Here is an 18,811-nt window from a genome sequence, read left to right on the forward strand (position 1 = left end):
ATTCGAACCCACAATCATAGGTTTCTGGGGTGCCCAAGGGACGCAACTCTGCACACCGAATCACGGCGCCTTAGATGACTGGGCCACCCATGCCCCCATAGGTCCCCTGACATGTCCCCAATGGAGCATCTGTGGGATGGCTGAGTGACTTGGTTGTTGGCATGTCAACATACCCCGATAGCACTGATCCTTTCTCATAATGTTATTCAATGGATTGTCTGGTCCAGACTCAGTCACACAGACCGATGTCATATAAGTGGAATACTGCAGAGTGATGTGTTAAACATCAAACATGTTAACAACCAAAACATTATATGAGGAATATTTTGTGTCAATTACAGACCTTTGTCAGGGCATAATACACCATTCAGCTTTACATGACTTTGCTGTTATCAGAAACTGTCATAACACAAATGTTTATAAGCGAACCATATCCATTACGCAATAACTATTTCCAAACAGAACTATGCTTCACATTTACCAATTTACTACAAGCTACAAGGATCTGACCCATCACTGTCATCCGACCATCCTAACCAGCAGGGTTGACTGTGACCATTGTGAAGATGATACAGAAATAATCCATCAGTGGCAATTGACCTGCATCCCTGCCACCACTTGTACTATTGCCTTCCCAATCAATGCCATGACATTCATCTGTTTACTTATGCACATTCCCCTTTGTGCTGAACATTACCGCAATGGATCGACACACATTCAGTAAACCCAACCCAAACTGTTTGAATCAGAAAGTCATGACAACACTCGTTTCAATATATTAATTGCAAGCCGCAATACTGCACATAACTAGACGCTTTGATGAGGGACCAATTCTGAATTAATGCCCAAAACAATTAACAAAATGGTAGATAAAATATTCCTTTGAGGGTGGAGATAAGCATGGTCACGCTACCCTGGCCATGATGGAGTTGATGAGACTGATGCTTGTCCCCCGGAGCACATGAACACACCAACCCACACATACAAATGGATTCATTAATGATTAAATGGTGGACATAACTTTGGGAACAGCCTACCATTAGCTTGTGCATCTCCCACCAGGGATAACTTTACATTTACCGCTGCATTCTCTCTGCATTTAAACAAACCCTAACTGAATTAACTGTAATGAATAGCAGACTGCTGTAGATGATGCAGCAGTTTTAGTCACTACCACATATCACGCAACATGCAATGGAAACGTTTCTAGGTAGTGGTGGACGCACCTTACAAAATCCTGAAACTGATCGTAAAAATTGTGACACATCACTTCTCTAAACGCTAGTAATACACTCACTTCTTCTAGGTGTAGGAGTGTTTTGTACAGTACTGTAGTCATTTCACGGCTTAACATGGGAGGACAGCCTGAAGTGATGCAGGTCTTAGAAACCTTTGTGGATATTGACCATTGTTTTGGACGTTACTTGTCTTTTCATAATAACCTCTTAGAAGGTTTTACTTTTTCTTAGTATGGCCTCATCCCAGATGTGATGTTTTACTTTATATTAGTAAGACCATGAATGGAGTTTGACCTTTTCCTTGAAAGACCAAGAGAAGGGGTGAAGTTTGGATTCAGCATTGACAACGTCAAATGTTCGAAAATAGAAAAGAAGAAATGAAGATATGTGGTTCATTTGAAGGTACCATGATTAGGGTATATTTCCTAGCTAGATATTTTTACGAGTGTTACTTTATACATTTATACATATATTAAACAATTATCAATAAATGTTGTTTGGATGGTTCTTAAGTCAGATAAAACATTCTTCCTTGGTTTGGGTTGACATAGTAAAACCTTTGGGCCGCAGTGACATCGCTAGTAAAATGTCGCGCTAATGCTGGGTCACTGCTTCCCTCAGCTTTTACTATGTCAACCAAACTGTTGGAGTCATGTTAATCCTGTACTTAGGAACCTACAAGCACAAGAGTAGTGCCCACCAATCTAATTAAAATCAGAACTTAGCTCTCGCTACCAATCTGAGGACAGCCCATTACGGGTCACGTCAGTCCAACCTTTTGCGAAGTTTGATTGACCAATGGAATGACTGACAAGAAGTCGACATTAGCCAATCAGAAGGCAGCCTTCTCATGCTTTACAGCACTAGTTTCAAACTGGCGACTATGCTTTAAAACATATTTTGACGAATTCTCAAATATAAATTTGAAAACAGAACAAACAAACATTCTGGAATGGCTAAAAGATGGCCTATTGATTGCATGGATTCAGTCATAAAGTCCGTACACCCCGTGTTAAATCTTTCGAGGTTACAAGATCAGAAATCACATTCCGGCTGTCACTTTAATGAACTGGTTGGCGATGCTTTGATTGGTTGGATGAAAGGTCGTTCTGACGTGACCCATAATGGGATGTCCTCAGATCTTTGTTTAGTGGTAGCGAGAACTAAGATCTGATTTTTATGAGATGTCAACAACCTAAGAATCATTATAAGGGTGTACATGGAACTTATGACCACCAGAACACTGCACTGCGAACTGCAGCGCCTGCCACAACTTGGAGTGCCCCATAAACTGTCATCACAGTAATGGATGCAGGGTATTGAGTATATTCTGTATAGATCACAAACAGTCAAGTTCAAAATTTCACCTCCATTTCCCGTGCCTTGGGGAAAAAGCACATAATCCATGTCTCTGAAAGAGTCTATCAACTGTGTTAATGACTAACATCTTCCCATTTATTGTGTTACTGAAATGAGTCTACCAGTCCTACCCTGCACAAGTTGATGAGGTCGGCCTGTAAGAAAGCCCTATCAACTGGGCCATGAAGTAAGACGAGCTCACATTCCAAGACAAGATGATCGAGGCACAGGGAAGGGGAAGAGTAGCAGCACAAATGGCTTCACACAAAAAGGATGGGTTTCCTTTCCAAAATAGTTTTTTGTCATTGTTTGATTTTCAGCTTGAGTAGTCATGACAAAAGAGTTTCCTCTAAATTACCAAGTTAACCTCAATTCCTTTCAGAAAGGTTCTTTTATAGAAATGTAGTTCCTCATCCTATCACACTACAAAGAAAAACTGATTTCTGTAAAAAAAAAATGTGCAAAAACATGAGTAAGAAATGTCTGTTTCACGCATCATCCAGAATGAACATGAACTGCATCATGTACAAGAAAGGGAACACAAAGATCGATTTAGCTACATAAAACATGCATAACTGTAAACTATTATTGAAAAATGCAACCTAATATTTATATTATATATACATACACCAAGTCAATGTAAAAATATATTCAAACTTTAGTCTGACTAACCCTTACTTGTCCACACAATTGATCTTTGAACACACTCAGTACCTATAACATTTATTTACCATACTACATCATTAATCCCAGTGTTATGTGTAATTTGTCATGCTTTTGTGGGCTTGATGTCATCAAACTGTGTGTACTTCAAGATTATGCCCATGTTTCTAGTATGATTTACAGCAATGCATTATTAATTTATGTGACACTGGCAGCAGGCTAGCCTATGTTTCAACTTTGAATAACTTTTGAGACCAGGGTGCAACCTGGTTGTCTGGGGCAACTTGGTGTTCATGGAACATGCACCTGGTGCAAGTTCCTCCAATCAAGCCTGGAACTACAGAACCAATTACAAATGTCACTTCTGAAACGGTAAGCATGTGGACCAGTAGGGTTGGATGTGGTGCTTCCAGAGGGCAGGGGGTGAACAGGTGGTAGGTGTACCTGGAGGTGAGGTGTACACATATCAGTGTACGTGTTATCTACCAGGCACTAGTATACCCGTTGTCCTCCTTCAACACCCAGACATGACTACACCCAGACAGTACTAAGAAACACAAACTTGACCTATAGGAGAACAATGACATAGCTGCCAAAACCTTTGCACAAAAGTAACTTGGGAAATGTAATGTTATTGAGAAATCTAGTCTGTATCACTATTAGACTGGGAAAGTGTCGCTGTGGGGACTTCATTTTTTGTTTTACAAACAGAGTACGATAGGTACAGAAGCTCACCTTTCTTTGATGACATTGCTTTATACTGTTTCGATAAATGGCAGATATTTTGAACTGGGAAATACTAGAAACAAAACAATTGAGGATTTATTCACATGTTATCATTTACATTTGGTATTTGATTATTTCTTTGGCTATTCAAAATATTTTAACTTCCTTGGATCCAGTCTATTGGGCATTTTGTAGTCAAAGGATAGATATTTTTTCATCAATTGGTAGACATTGTTTTGGACTTGTACAATATGATCCCTTGTTTTTTCAGGTGAACAACTGATTTTTGCCTTTGCATGTATTTGTGATGGGTGCTACCGGTTGGGCAGATTATGCTCTCCCATTCGTGAACACCTGGTATCATCACTATATGACAGTGATTCATAAACACATGCTCAGGATGCAGCTAGAATCATACAATCAATTCTGCTTTTAGCAGAGATTTTGTATGAATGTAGAAAGGGTTTTGTTGCTATTATTTAAATTATTCTGCCTAAGATGAACCTTTCCGGTAACTAGTCTTCTGTTCATGTGCTACCCCAGTGTTACATAACACCACAACACAATAAGCAATAAGCATTATTCCCTGCAATGGAGTTAATGTATAGATGATGCTCGCATTCAGTAGGAAATATAGATGTTTAAAGCTGAAAAGGATACATTGAAAAATTATGTTTTTTGTTAATTTTTCATGCGAACTTGTACACAAGCAACTCCACGTTAATTGTGTTATAGTGATTTATTTTGCATATTTTAAGCAAATATCGTCTAATCAGGAGCTCTGTAGAGATTCATTATGATCAAAACAATTGAAAGTTTAGAAAATGTTCATTGTCATTTTTCAACCACAATTTTCAAAATGATACGACTACTTCGCACCTTACATTTGTAAGTTCAATTTCATATTTAAAAATGTTATTACATATATACTGTAAACGAAGGGGGCAATTGCATTACGATATCATAATTGCTGAAAAAATAAAAGACTCTGGGTGTCTATTTTACCTGGTTGATGGAATTCTGGCGCGAATTCTTTGGCTTTTAACCTGGCAATATCACAGTCCTGTTGTGCTCGATCTGCCGAACTGTCTGCTTGTTCCGCTTTTGCCCGAGCATTTGCCATTCTGAAATGGAAACGAAACAACATAAAATCTTCTCATAAAAAGATCCTCAGTAAATTCTCATTTATCTCAGCACATTCCAGTTATTTCTTCCTGGCCATATATTCTAAACAAATGCTTAGGGCATCTTTACTTAGTAGTAACTGGATTGAGGGCAAGATTGGGTCATAGGAGGCCTATTTGCACCCACCATCTTTTCATACATGATTGTGCAGAGTTGTGTCCCTTACACGTGACAGAAACCTATAACGATTGGTCCTTATTATGTTTCTAGGTTTGCTAGCACCAAGCTCATAGGTTTCACCAAAGTGGTAAATGTCTGAGACCTGCATCACTTTGAGTTTTCCTCCCACATTAAGCTGAAACATTGTAATGTAACTAGTTTAAATCCATTTTCAAAATGTTTGGTTTATAAAACAATCCACAAGAAATGTGGTTTAGCTTTAGGTTTTATTGAATCTCATTCTAAAAGCTGAGATTTAATCATTGATTCCATGTTTTCTTCATTTCTTCTATCAAATTAATACATACGTTTACATTAAGGATGCTAAAGATGTAAATTGTTTTTTATTCTCCAGCACCGACATTTATAGTGAATTTCATTTTCTGATTCTGTGAACAGGCATACTAGAGCCTTATTATGTTGAGCAAAGTGTCACTAACTGACACAGACGGGTTTGAGTAATGACCGTTTCCAACAACCAATCCTTTTAACAGGGGTAAAATTAGACGCTACGGCAATAATCTATCTATATTTGGCAGCCAGGGGCGTCATGACTCAATTAACAAGCTCAGTGGAACTAGGAATTTTTCACTATGATGAGACTGCATGCTCCATCCAAACCATCATCCGCAATGTTTTGAGGAGTGCCAGATCTTTATATAGAAAAGCTGCTATTTGTTGGAGGGGAAGTATTACCATACATCATGGCATGTAGGGTCGGGGTGGTGCAAGGTCAGCTGTACAGGATAGGAAATTTCTTCTTATTGATTTTGGTATTGCCCAAGTCTGGTTGAATGTGATGCAATATTTCTTTCTTCTGGGCTAACTTCCAAGTTTGCTCCAATACTTATTTTACACTCCTAGTTTAACAAATTTCACACTATCACGAACATATTTCTGCAACTTCATGTTGTGATATGCATTTATGAGTATAAATATTGAATATTTCCATATGTTTGGCTGATTAACGTCAATAGTTTTAAGTATAATAATGTTAACATTTTTCTGTATTCATTCTTACAAAGATGCCTATCTGGGTTTATCAGAATATAATGTAGATTACCTATACTTAAATAAAGAATGCCAGACGACTCTAAATTGTGAAAAAATGCCTTGATAGCCATCCATACAACTAACCCAACTCACTCACTCACTCACTCATGACTCCAAGGGGATTGGTTGAGAACTTAGGTCCCCAGCAACCTATGCTGGTTGTAAGAGGCGACCGACTTGTTAACTAGGCTGATTGTGTGTCATCATATCTCATTTGCGTGAAGGTCAACTCCCAAAATATACTATTAATAGAAGATATAACAATTCAAATACAATTTTTCCCAGTAATATAGATTTAAAATGTCATTGTTGCACTAACAGGATTGGGTGGTCAGACTCACTGACTTGGTTGATGCATGTCATCGTATCCCAATTGCGTGGATCGATGTTCATAACGTCAATCATTGGATTGCCTGGTCCAGAGTCGATTATTTACAGATATAGCTGGAATATTGCTGAGTGCGGTGTTAAACAACAAACAAACAAAAGAACAGCTCACAGCGAAAAAATATTTGTCATGAAAAGTCTTTGAATGTCAAATTGTTTTTAGTCTTAACTTGCAGTTTTCACAGCAACACTGTGTTGGAAGCAACTTGAAAGTGAGCACATATCACATATCACATTATTATTAAACTACACATTTATATACCGCAGCTATCCAGGTACTAGTATCTGCACAAATACGGTTTTATTTGTTCCCCAACCAGTGGATCTGTTTGCATTCCAGTTATCATTCTCAACTCCCTGGGTAGTATACAATCCAAGCTGCCCAGAGGCACATCCACCTCACATATCGGGTACCCATTCCCTGCTGGGTGAACAGAGGCACATTTGAACTAAGTCACTTGCCCAGGGTGACACCACACATGTTTACACTTGTGTTTCGGGGGTATGTGTATTCATGTTTCCACCATCTAGTCATCTACTAAAGGACGAGTGGGTTCTTTTGAGTGCACAGAGTGAATGTTCTGTAAACTAGGGGTAGTGACAACACTGTAAAGACCTGTAAACATTGTTGGTCCCAAGGCTGAATAACAACCTAGTCACTAGCGAGATATGATCTCAGCACCTGGCGCTTGCTAGCATGGCTCTTTCGACCGCTTGCCCGCCCCACCCCGCCCCGCCCCATATCACATACCACATGTTTGAAGGAAATAAAATGGTTAACTTGTTACAAAAATATGTTGCAACACTGCAACAGTGTCTTGAGGTTATGAAGTCTCCTATCATCGGAATATCTCATTCAAGTCCCTTTTCAGGTCAAACATGGAGAGTTTCTAACTGATCTGTCTCAGGATTCTCTGAATCAGAATCCACGGCGTTAATTTATTAGAAACACATTGATACAAAGCTGAGCCATGAAGTAGTGTGACAATATATAATAATGAAATATAGGGTGCACTTGATCGCTCCATATGGTGCAGAGATCAATACATGCAAGTGCTGCAACAGGTCCTGAGCTGCCCTTCACAGACCTGAACTTCACATAATTCAAAGTGAAAAGATAAATCAACTTAAATCAAAATGGACTGTTCAACATAATCTCACGATGTTTGGGTTATTTTCATAGCTTTGGTTCAAAATGATTAAATAAACTACAAAATGGAAGAACATTTTCAGTAACTGACTGAGATGACATTTGGCATTTTCCTGCACGCACGCACGCATGTATTGTGTTTCTGGTTATGTAATGTTGTATTGTCATTTTCAATCCCCCTGTTGTACGTGCATCTATATTTTCCAGATTTTTTAACTAAGGGCAGGTAACTCTAACCTGCTTTTCCCAAAACAAACATGCAGACAGCAACATGGTACACAATGCCCCTCATACCTTTTTGGGCTGACCACAGTTCGACATAACTCTACTGAACTATATGAATCACTGTGAAAAGGACATTTTAACACCAGAGACAACAACGATTTCCCTCTATGCAATTTAGCTTGCCCACAAGGAAAGGAAAAATTTAATGTAGGACTGTTAGTGTATGTTAAATCATAGGATTTACGAAGGTTGTAGAACAACGACTGTTGTCATTCTATGATAAAGTATAGCAGTTACGATGGTAGCAGGGCTGTGACTGTTGTAAGTCTATGTTAAAGTATAGCAGTCACGATGGTAGCAGGGCTGTGCGGTTGTAAGTCTATGTTAAAGTATAGCGGTTACGATGGTAGCAGGGCTGTGACTGTTGTAAGTCTATGTTAAAGTATAGCAGTTACGATGGTAGCAGGGCTGCGACTGTTGTAAGTCTATGTTAAAGTATAGCAGTTACGATGGGAGCAGGGCTGTAACTGTTGTAAGTCTATGAGTTATGAAAAGCATAGCTCTACGATCACTTTGTGTAAAGGTCGTGGTCCATAACTTCACATGAAATAACTTTGTCTTGTTACCGGCATATTAGGTCCAAATTTACTACCCAGGTACCCACCACCTTATTACCCGACCCTACCTGGGTACCCACTGTAGATATTTAGAGATACATGTAGGTACAAACTGTCTGATATGGAAAAGTTTGACCTTAGCCCTGGCAAAATGTATTTAGATACACATGTGAAACGATCCAGTCATGCATACACTGAAGTTTTATCTTTATTCAAACATATAAAAGTTAGAAGGAATGGCTGCATTGTCAGAAAGAAATGGGAACATTAGTGACGTATAGTGTAACCATAGAGTTTTAGATAATATTTGTCATTAAACAATGTATCACGTGACTAACCATGGGTCCGGGTAGTCCTGTGGGTACCCGGGTCCTAGTCAGTTCCCACCCGACCCAAGTACCCGAGTTACCAGTCCCAGCCTTACGGCATATGACATTATCTTGAAGCAGAGGTCACATCTTGCACACTCAACATATCAACTAACAAAGTCTGTACACCATAATTTATGAAATCCCCATACATAAAATCAATAAGTAGAAATAAATAGAAATCAAAAGTTGAATCAATTATGTTACAGGCATATCCATTTCGCTCCAGCCAAGCTGATATTTATGAAGTGTATTTTTACGGTCATTTCAATAGCTCAAGAAAGTCAATAGGCATTACCCAATGTAGTGTGTTTCCACATGATTGCGTGAGCTCGTTACACTGATGGTAGAAGCCACGTCGAAAGACCTGCTGACACTGCACTTTCTCGCTGTAGGGTGACATAGAGGAGGAGGAAACTGGGCACTGCACCAGTATCCTTGGGGGCGGGGAAAGAGTTCACACGAAGAACCTACAACTTGGGACTGCAAGCTTTATCCTAGTATTGATTCATTGGCATAACTGTAAAGCATTATCAATGAATGACACAGTATTTCTAGTATCAATGCTTTATCACACATGACACAAAATCCGTAGTATCGATGGCCTGTCATTGTTAATGAAACAGTATTTCTAGTATCAATGCTTCATCACACATGACACAGAATCTGTGGTATCGATGGCCTGTCATTGTTAATGAAACAGTATTTCTAGTATCAATGCTTCATCACACATGACACAGTATCTGTAGTATCGATGGCTTGTCATTGTTAATGAAACAGTATTTCTAGTATCAATGCTTCATCACACATGACACAGAATCTGTAGTATCGATGGCTTGTCATTGTTAATGAAACAGTATTTCTAGTATCAATGCTTCATCACACATGATGCAGTATCTGTAGTATCGATGGCCTGTCATTGTTAATGAAACAGTATTTCTAGTATCAATGCTTCATCACACATGATGCAGTATCTGTAGTATCGATGCATTATTGAGGTAACTTAACCTTTTACTGACAAGTTGTTTTGTCTTGTGATACCTAACACGATTGATGTCATACAGGTGCAATATGTAATAACCAGTGGTGTCATATGTCACTACATTGTATTCATCTTTCAACAAAACAGTAAAATAATCAACAATACTGTAACATATTGACAAATCTACAACAATCATGCCACATCACATTTTAGTAATTGATATATCTATACAAACACAGGAAGTAAGGTTGCCTAGTTGTCTGAGGTGCTGCACTCGCTGTGCAGAGTTGCCTCCCTTAGGCATGCCTGGCTGAGGAAACTATGATTGTGTGTTTGTTTGTTTAACGCCATATTCAGCAATAATTCACGAATATGACAGTGGTCTGTAATTAAATCAAGTCTGGACCAGACAATCCAGTGATTGACATCATGAGCATTGATCCACGCAATTATGATACGGTGACATGCATCAACCAAGTCAGCGAGCCTGACCACCCGATCCCGTTAGTCGCCTCTTACGACAAGCATAGTCGCCTATAACATCGTGTGTTTGAATCCCAGATTTGCCCTGGTAATGTTTCTCAGTTTGTCAGCACCATACCACAGGATGGAATCGCAGAACGACAGATTTGAATCACACCCTCTATTTGAATGGATTACATAAAAAATGGCAGCAATTTACACAACATACAAGCAGGTCAAATGAATACAAGTAGGTCCACAGCATGTAATGTTTAGTATTTCTTACACATGACTTCAGATATATGCTTCACTGTTTACTGTAATGATGTCTATCAATTCTGTGTAATTTAAACCTCAAGTTACCAGTACAGTATTGGAATTTGACATAATCATCTTTACAACAAAAACTGAGACTGATATTGCTCATAACAACATATATTGTATAAATAAAAACAATCCTTATTCAAAATTGAAAGACAGGTTGAAGTGAGAAAACTCAATTTGTTTTCTTACGAGATCTTACATTTTACTGAAAATTAACATTACTAATGACTGTGATTTGACAACCTTTCACTGAAGTGTCAATATCAAGAATGACCCCTACCCACATACACATAGGAATTGCATGGTTCACATGTAATGTTTCGTGTGTCTTAGGGTGTTAGGTTCTGGGTCCGAAAACATTCTATCTCCGGCAGTCATTTTTCAAAGCTGAACTTTCTTATGACGAGATCTAAACATTTATATTTCAGTATCCCCTATTTTTTTTAGAGAATATACATATACAGTGGAACCCCACTGCTTGTCCAGACCATAAAGGTATGCGTATTCTAGAAGTGACATGGTAACCACACTCTCAAGAACGGATACGGAATGCATATATCTAAAAAGTACTCAAGTACTAAATTACTCAAAAGTATGATGCGTTCAAATGCCCTTTGCGTAATCCATACAACAGGATCACAGGGTTGCCGACTTCTGGTGTCTCTCCTTTCAAACTGACAGGCAGTGACATAACTGAAATAGTGTTCAAAGCAGCATCAACCAAACTCACTCCACATAAAAACCTGCACATAAACCACATCATTCTGTTCCTGCCTTTCTCGTTAACCACATTCTGTTGGGCACTGTACCGATCTAAATATTCTCCAACACTTATGTTTTTAAATCTTTGTAAACGTAACATGTCCTGAAAATATTTTTATTTTTAGAATGTGTCCCAAATTTGCCTTTTTGAAAAGAAAATGTATTATTGTGACATATATCCATAAACATGCTAAATATCCTGTGTATTTGAACTTCCATTTCCTACATAAATTCTTCCATTTTCTTCATGACACTGTTTCTTTTTCAGCCAGGAAAACATAATTTACAACCTCTTGGCACATTCTCAACCTCTCAGAAACGCTTACAAAACCCTTCATTTCCTATCTGTGAACTAAGTATTCTTTCTGTGAAGAAGAGCCAAAATGTCACTGATCAGGAGTTCAAGGTGTGTCCTTCTAAAGAAACTACTAGACTCAAATCCACATCCTTGCAGTGCTTGCAGGTATTGTATCTTCTCAACAGCTCTAGGGTTCGGCACATAATTGGCTGACAAGTTAAGAAAGAAGAACTTTACAAACTCAGTATCGAAACATAACATCCCAGCAACTCCAGCAAATCAACAATAAGATGCCAAAATACAATATGTTGTCTACACCAGACTCCAGGAATAATGAAGTCATACACATCAAAACATCAACTCTTATGAAGCCAGTGCTATTGCCTGAGCCATGGGAGTGGTGAATTGTACATCTGATCTCTGAGTGCCTGGGAAGATGCTATGATTTTGAGTTATGAATATGCACTGCCACACCATGGCTTCTGTCACCCGCAAATCCCAGAAGATGATGCTTGAATCAATGATACGACAGTCCATACAATCATCAATGGAAACAGACAAAGAGCCTTTTCCAAACCTCCAAGTCACACATTGCCTGTTCCAAACCTCCAAGTCGAACGATGCCTGTTCCAAACCTCCAAGTCACACATTGCCTGTTGATATGCTCTACTTGATTATTTGTGAAAACAATTTAACAATTTGCAAACCACTGTAAATCATAAGTAACTTCTGTTTAAATACTACAGTAAGTCAGACCAACCTTTATCCAAAAGGTAACAGAAAAAGTTTCTCAAGCTATTCACAATGCTACCATTATCATAAGAAAAGAATAATTATTTTTCATTACTATGGTTGTACACACAAATTGATAAAATAGGACATACTTCCATCAACATCACAATATTCTATTGACCTATGATCAGTTTCAATTTTCTAGATGCTCATAACACAAAACCTTCCCTACAAGCCATTTCTGGCAGTTATTATCAATCTGGCAATGGAATTGGCCTTACGTGCTGATTACATCTATTAATTACTGTTTGTTCGTATTTGCCATCAATTCCTCCCAGCTAATTACATTTAATTACCGGCTTTGATGGGAGGGGGGGTGGGGGGGAACAGACATGTCAGAACTTTATTAGATGGAAGCTGCAGAAATGTGCTACATTTAACATTAGCATCAATAGTGCGGTTAACCTGGCGACCACACAAATTAGTCGACTCAGCAAATGGGAATGACTTGTATAACATTCCACATGGATAATTTATCCAAGGTGCTTCCCATTTGGCAGCCATCTTTGACCTTTGCACAGTAAGGTCACCATTGGAGCAGATTTGACCATGCTCTGGTATTCCCCCGAGCCAACACCTCTGAATACCTGAGGCATCTTAACAGCTCAGGCTACTAGCAACTCAAGGTATTCCATCCTCAATTTTCAAGCATATTATAGCTCCATATTATAGATTCCCTGTACCCGTTAGCCAATAAAATCTTGTTTAAGTAGTGGTGTCTCGGACTCCATCTTTGTTATTACCAGTTGTCCTGAATTTTTCTAGCTCATGACCTTGAAATCAACAACCAATCAAAATTCCTGGTCTGAATGAGAGTTTGACATAGATCTAGTTTTAAAAATTGCAGCCTTGTTCAATCAAGCCCTCAATTTATTTAATCAGATCAGTAGACTGTATTAAATGATATCTTAGGAAAAAATGTTTTGACATCTATTTAGAGCTTTTTGAGGAATGATGACGAATTGGACCACAGTATTTACCACAATAGAACTGAGACATAATACACTGGCCTCTCGAGGATGAAAGTATTCCTACAAGAAGACTGACTTGTTATAGAACCTTGGTTGGAATGTCTTTCACCTTGCAGGAGGCCTATCAGTCAATAAACAATAAAAATATAAACAATACCACTTTCTTTAGATCATCACATGATAACATTTTTCAAAATGAGATAATAATGATTTATTTAACAACACAGTTGAAATACAAGGCAAGATATATTCTTATTCATGTATTTGCTGCAGGTTGATTAAATGGTTTTGAAAGACACTATGATTGGATCCATACTATTCGAGACATCATGATATGCAATGCCTATTGGTGATACACTGTATGTAAACAAGAGGAATAAACCGAAGCATGACTGCTGGAAAACAACTTTTGAAACTCTCTGACCTCTCATAATACAGATCTTGCCATAGATCATCAAGTACCTGAAATACCATGTCCCATTTCATAACTGAACTGTTACTGTTTACTTGAAGTTGAAGAGTGAATAGGTGAGTGAGTAGGTTTTAACGCCGGTTTGAACAATATTCCAGTTATATCATGGTGTGTCAGCTTAATGTGGGACGAAAGCCAGAAGTGATGCAGATCTTAGACGTTTACCCATCTGGTGAAACCCACAAGCACAGGTATGATGCTGACAAACATAGAAACATACCAAGGGCGAACCTGGTTTCAAAACCCACAATCATCGGTTTCTGGCATAGGGAATTGCACAGGGAATCACGATACCTTAGACGACTGGGCCACCCGTGCCCCCACAAGAGACAATCAATATAATGACAGTGATGATTACTGCATTCAACAGTATTCTACCCATTTCATGGCGGTCTGTAAATAATGGACTCTTGACCAGACAATCCAGTGATCAACATCATGCGCACCCTGATGGAGTTGGTCAGTCTTGGTGACTTGGCTGCCAGAGTGTCATCACACCTTGAAGGAGTTGGTCAGACTCGGTGACTTGGCTGCCAGAGTGTCATCACACCATGAAGGAGTGACTCAGACACGGTGACTTGGCTGCCAGAATGTCACCACACCCTGGAGGAGTTGGTCAGACTCGATGACTTGGCTGCCAGAGTGTCATCACACCCTGGAGGAGTTGGTCAGACTCGGTGACTTGGCTGCCAGAATGTCACCACACCCTGGAGGAGTGGGTCAGACTCGGTGACTTGGCTGCCAGAGTGTCATCACACCCTGGAGGAGCGGGTCAGACTCGGTGACTTGGCTGCCAGAGTGTCATCACACCTTGAAGACGTGGGTCAGACTCGGTGACTTGGCTGCCAGAATGTCATCACACCCTGGAGGAGCGGGTCAGACTCGGTGACTTGGCTGCCAGAGTGTCATCACACCTTGAAGGAGTGGGTCAGACTCGGTGACTTGGCTGCCAGAATGTCACCACACCCTGGAGGAGTGGGTCAGACTCGGTGACTTGGCTGCCAGAGTGTCATCACACCTTGAAGACGTGGGTCAGACTCGGTGACTTGGCTGCCAGAATGTCACCACACCCTGGAGGAGTGGGTCAGACTCGGTGACTTGGCTGCCAGAGTGTCATCACACCTTGAAGACGTGGGTCAGACTCGGTGACTTGGCTGCCAGAATGTCACCACACCCTGGAGGAGTGGGTCAGACTCGGTGACTTGGCTGCCAGAGTGTCATCACACCCTGGAGGAGTTGGTCAGACTCGGTGACTTGGTTGCCAGAGTGTCATCACACCCTGAAGGAGTGACTCAGACTCGGTGACTTGGCTGCCAGAGTGTCACCACACCCCAATGAGTGTGTCACTGGTTATGCTTTCTGATTCTGGTCAGGTCTAGGCTCGAATAGGCGGCTGTGATAGTTCAGTCTGCAGCGTTAAACAACTTCCCGTAACTGATATTCCAGCACAAGGTTCTGTCTAAATGGCAGTCTTGTCTTACAGTTACAACACAATCAAGGAACAGTCCAAGTGCCACAGAAGATATCACACACATGTACACCCCTGATGTACCTCAATAGCTGCTGATTAAATTACATTGTGCACAGGTGAGCCAAATGTCAAAAGTAAAGTTCATCTACCTTACTCCTCAAGTCAGCTCTCCTTGGTTTCTTTCACTAGAAACATACCCCTCCACACAGAATACCAGAAACATACTCCTCCACTCAGAATACCAGAAACATACCCCTCCACACAGAATACCAGAAACATACCCCTCCACACAGAATACCAGAAACAAACTCCTCCACTCAGAATACCAGAAACATACTCCTCCACTCAGAATACCAGAAACATACTCCTCCACTCAGAATACCAGAAACATACCCCTCCACTCAGAATACCAGAAACATACCCCTCCACACAGAATACCAGAAACATACCCCTCCACACAGAATACCAGAAACATACCCCTCCACACAGAATACCAGAAACATACTCCTCCACACAGAATACCAAAAACATACTCCTCCACTCAGAATACCACAACTGCGGTCAATGATTATCAGTTGCCAGTGTAAATGTATCGTGGAAAAAATTTGAAAGTAAAAACTATTCCTAGGAATAAGTCCCCTGAACAAAAAAAGTAAAATAGTACAAAGGAAAAATTTCACACCAGAAACAGATACTATCTCACCATCATCACCATCATTATCATCATCATCATCACCAGCTTGCTTACAATTTTGCAATGAACATCTTCTACCAAAGTATCTGTATTTCACTGAATTCTGACACAATGAATATTTATAATCAACCTTAACTCAAAGGACAAGAAAACAATTTTAGCAATAAATTTGTACAGACAACAAAGAAAGATGACTGTCTTACAAAATGACATTTCCATGTTTGATTATCTCATGCCTAAATACACATAACAACCTGATCTGATTTTTGTGGCCATTTTGTCAAACATTACAAAAAGATGAAGTTACATTTCAAAGTGTTTCAGTTCAGTACAGTCTAACCTTACACACTACCTCTCACCCTTCAGATATTTATACTTGTATCATGTAACACTCTGTTGCTATCTCCAGTCCTGCTACGATGCTGACCATTGTTTGCTTGGTGTCTATCTCCAGCAACACTTGTCAACAATCACCACCATGTAAAAAGTTGGTGTTAACTCCTGTTGGGGTAGCAGAAGTTTTGTTTGTTTGTTGTTTAACACTGCACCAAGTTATATTCCAGCAAAAATAATCGAGTCTGGACCAGACAATCCAGTGATTGACATCACTAGCATCGATCCACGCAATTGGGACATGATGACATGCATAAACCAAGTCAGCGACCACCCGATCCCATTAGTAACCTCTTACGACAAGCATAGTCGCCTCTTACAACAAACATGGGTTTGCTGAGGACTTATTCTACCCCAGATCTTCATGGGTCTGGGGAGCAGAAGTATCAAAGTCCCCACAGTCCCTGATATGGCGGCCTAACTTTTAACTGTTGTGTCATAGCCTCATCTTTGTTTTCACCCTATTTTCAAACACAAATCTGTGATATATTACCAGTAATTTTACTAATCTTTGTCGACAGGTCTTCACAAAATAAAGCTTTGATTTTTCTTGTCGCTGGCTGAAATATTCCCTCCCATGTTCTGAAGCTTAGTTAACCTTCATGCATTTATTAAAAAAACTCAAATTCACCTTCTTCACTAAGGCTTTGGTAACACAATGGTAAAACCATTTCTCAGAAACACAGCCATCCCTATTTCACAATTACCATCCTATTTTTTTCGAACAATCTGATTTCTTCTGACTCATGGCCGTCTCTTAATTACATTGACTACCTCACTTTCCTGCTGTTTGATCTCACCCACTTGCACTCTGCCCCATCAACACCTGAGAATGAAACAAATGCCGCCTAATTACGACTGTTACACAACTTCGCCACATGTGGTAATCAATCATTTCCTGGCTAGAACCACATCCCCTTCCTCCCCAAGTACCGCCCCCCAATGTCAGAGACCACACCTACTCTCCACCTCCAGAATTACACAATCTATATGTAGGACATCCTCATGTTCTCTTCAAGCTTGCTGGGATCATATGAAGTTGCCATGTTTCCACTACATAAATAAACATTCTGTATGCTGTTGGCATGTCATGAGTATTTGTCGAGTCAGCAATTAACTCTACTTCTCTGACTCACAGAGCGAGGATGCTTCTTGGCACAGGCCCCAAAACATGGCACATTGTACATCGCACCCTGATCCTAGAGGGTTGTTATCAGTCTAGTGATCAAGGCACCGGACGCACTCCAGGCACATAAACGTGGCACATTGTGCACAGCACCCTGATCCTAGAGGCACCGGACACACTCCAGGCCCATAAATGTGGCACATTGTACATCGCACCCTGATCCTAGAGGGTTGTGATCAGTCTAGTGATCAAGGCACCGGACACACTCCAGGCACATAAACGTGGCACATTGAACATCGCACCCTGATCCTAGAGGCACCGGACACACTCCTGTGGTTAGTCATGTGATATACTGTTTAATGACAAGAATTACCTAGATCTCTATGGTAACACTACAAGTCACCAATGCTCACATTTGCAGTCAACTTCAGTGTATCGACGACCAGATCGTTTGAAGGTCATAGACGTTTACTTCAATCGTAAACCCACAAATTTGGGAATGGAACTTTCAAACCAAGAACGATAATCATCAAAGCATCAATCATCTGATTCCAGCACGACCAAAAGACGCAACTCTGCACAGCAAGATATTGTATCTCAGATGACAGGGACAAGTTCTCACTTAGTTAAACAGTTGTGCAACTCTGCACAGCAAGATATTGTATCTCAGATGACAGGAGGGACAAGTACTCACTTAGTTAAACAGTTGTGCAACTCTGCACAGCAAGATATTGTATCTCAGATGACAGGGACAAGTACTCACTTAGTTAAACAGTTGTGCAACTCTGCACAGCAAGATATTGTATCTCAGATGACCGGGACAAGTACTCACTTAGTTAAACAGAACACAGAAACATGGGTCACAAACAGCCAAATCAATGTAATGATTGTAAACACTACAAGGAAGAACTTAAACAGCACTGGCAGTTATCAA

General features: G+C 39.9%; 1 protein-coding gene across 3 annotated transcripts in view; it reads right to left on the bottom strand.

The window, feature by feature from the left end:
• Positions 1 to 18,811, bottom strand: part of LOC124113028 (junctophilin-1-like) — a 107,668-nt gene that overhangs the window by 11,501 nt on the left and 77,356 nt on the right. For all 3 annotated transcript variants that reach the window (XM_046473269.2, XM_048398788.1, XM_046473270.2), the window contains one exon: positions 4,992 to 5,110. In XM_046473269.2, coding sequence (XP_046329225.1) covers positions 4,992 to 5,110 — 119 coding nt within the window. The remainder of the gene's footprint in view (positions 1 to 4,991; positions 5,111 to 18,811) is intronic.

Source organism: Haliotis rufescens, unplaced genomic scaffold, assembly GCF_023055435.1.
Source record: "Haliotis rufescens isolate VD_foot unplaced genomic scaffold, xgHalRufe1.0.p SCAF_19, whole genome shotgun sequence".
NCBI classification, from domain to species: domain Eukaryota; kingdom Metazoa; phylum Mollusca; class Gastropoda; order Lepetellida; family Haliotidae; genus Haliotis; species Haliotis rufescens.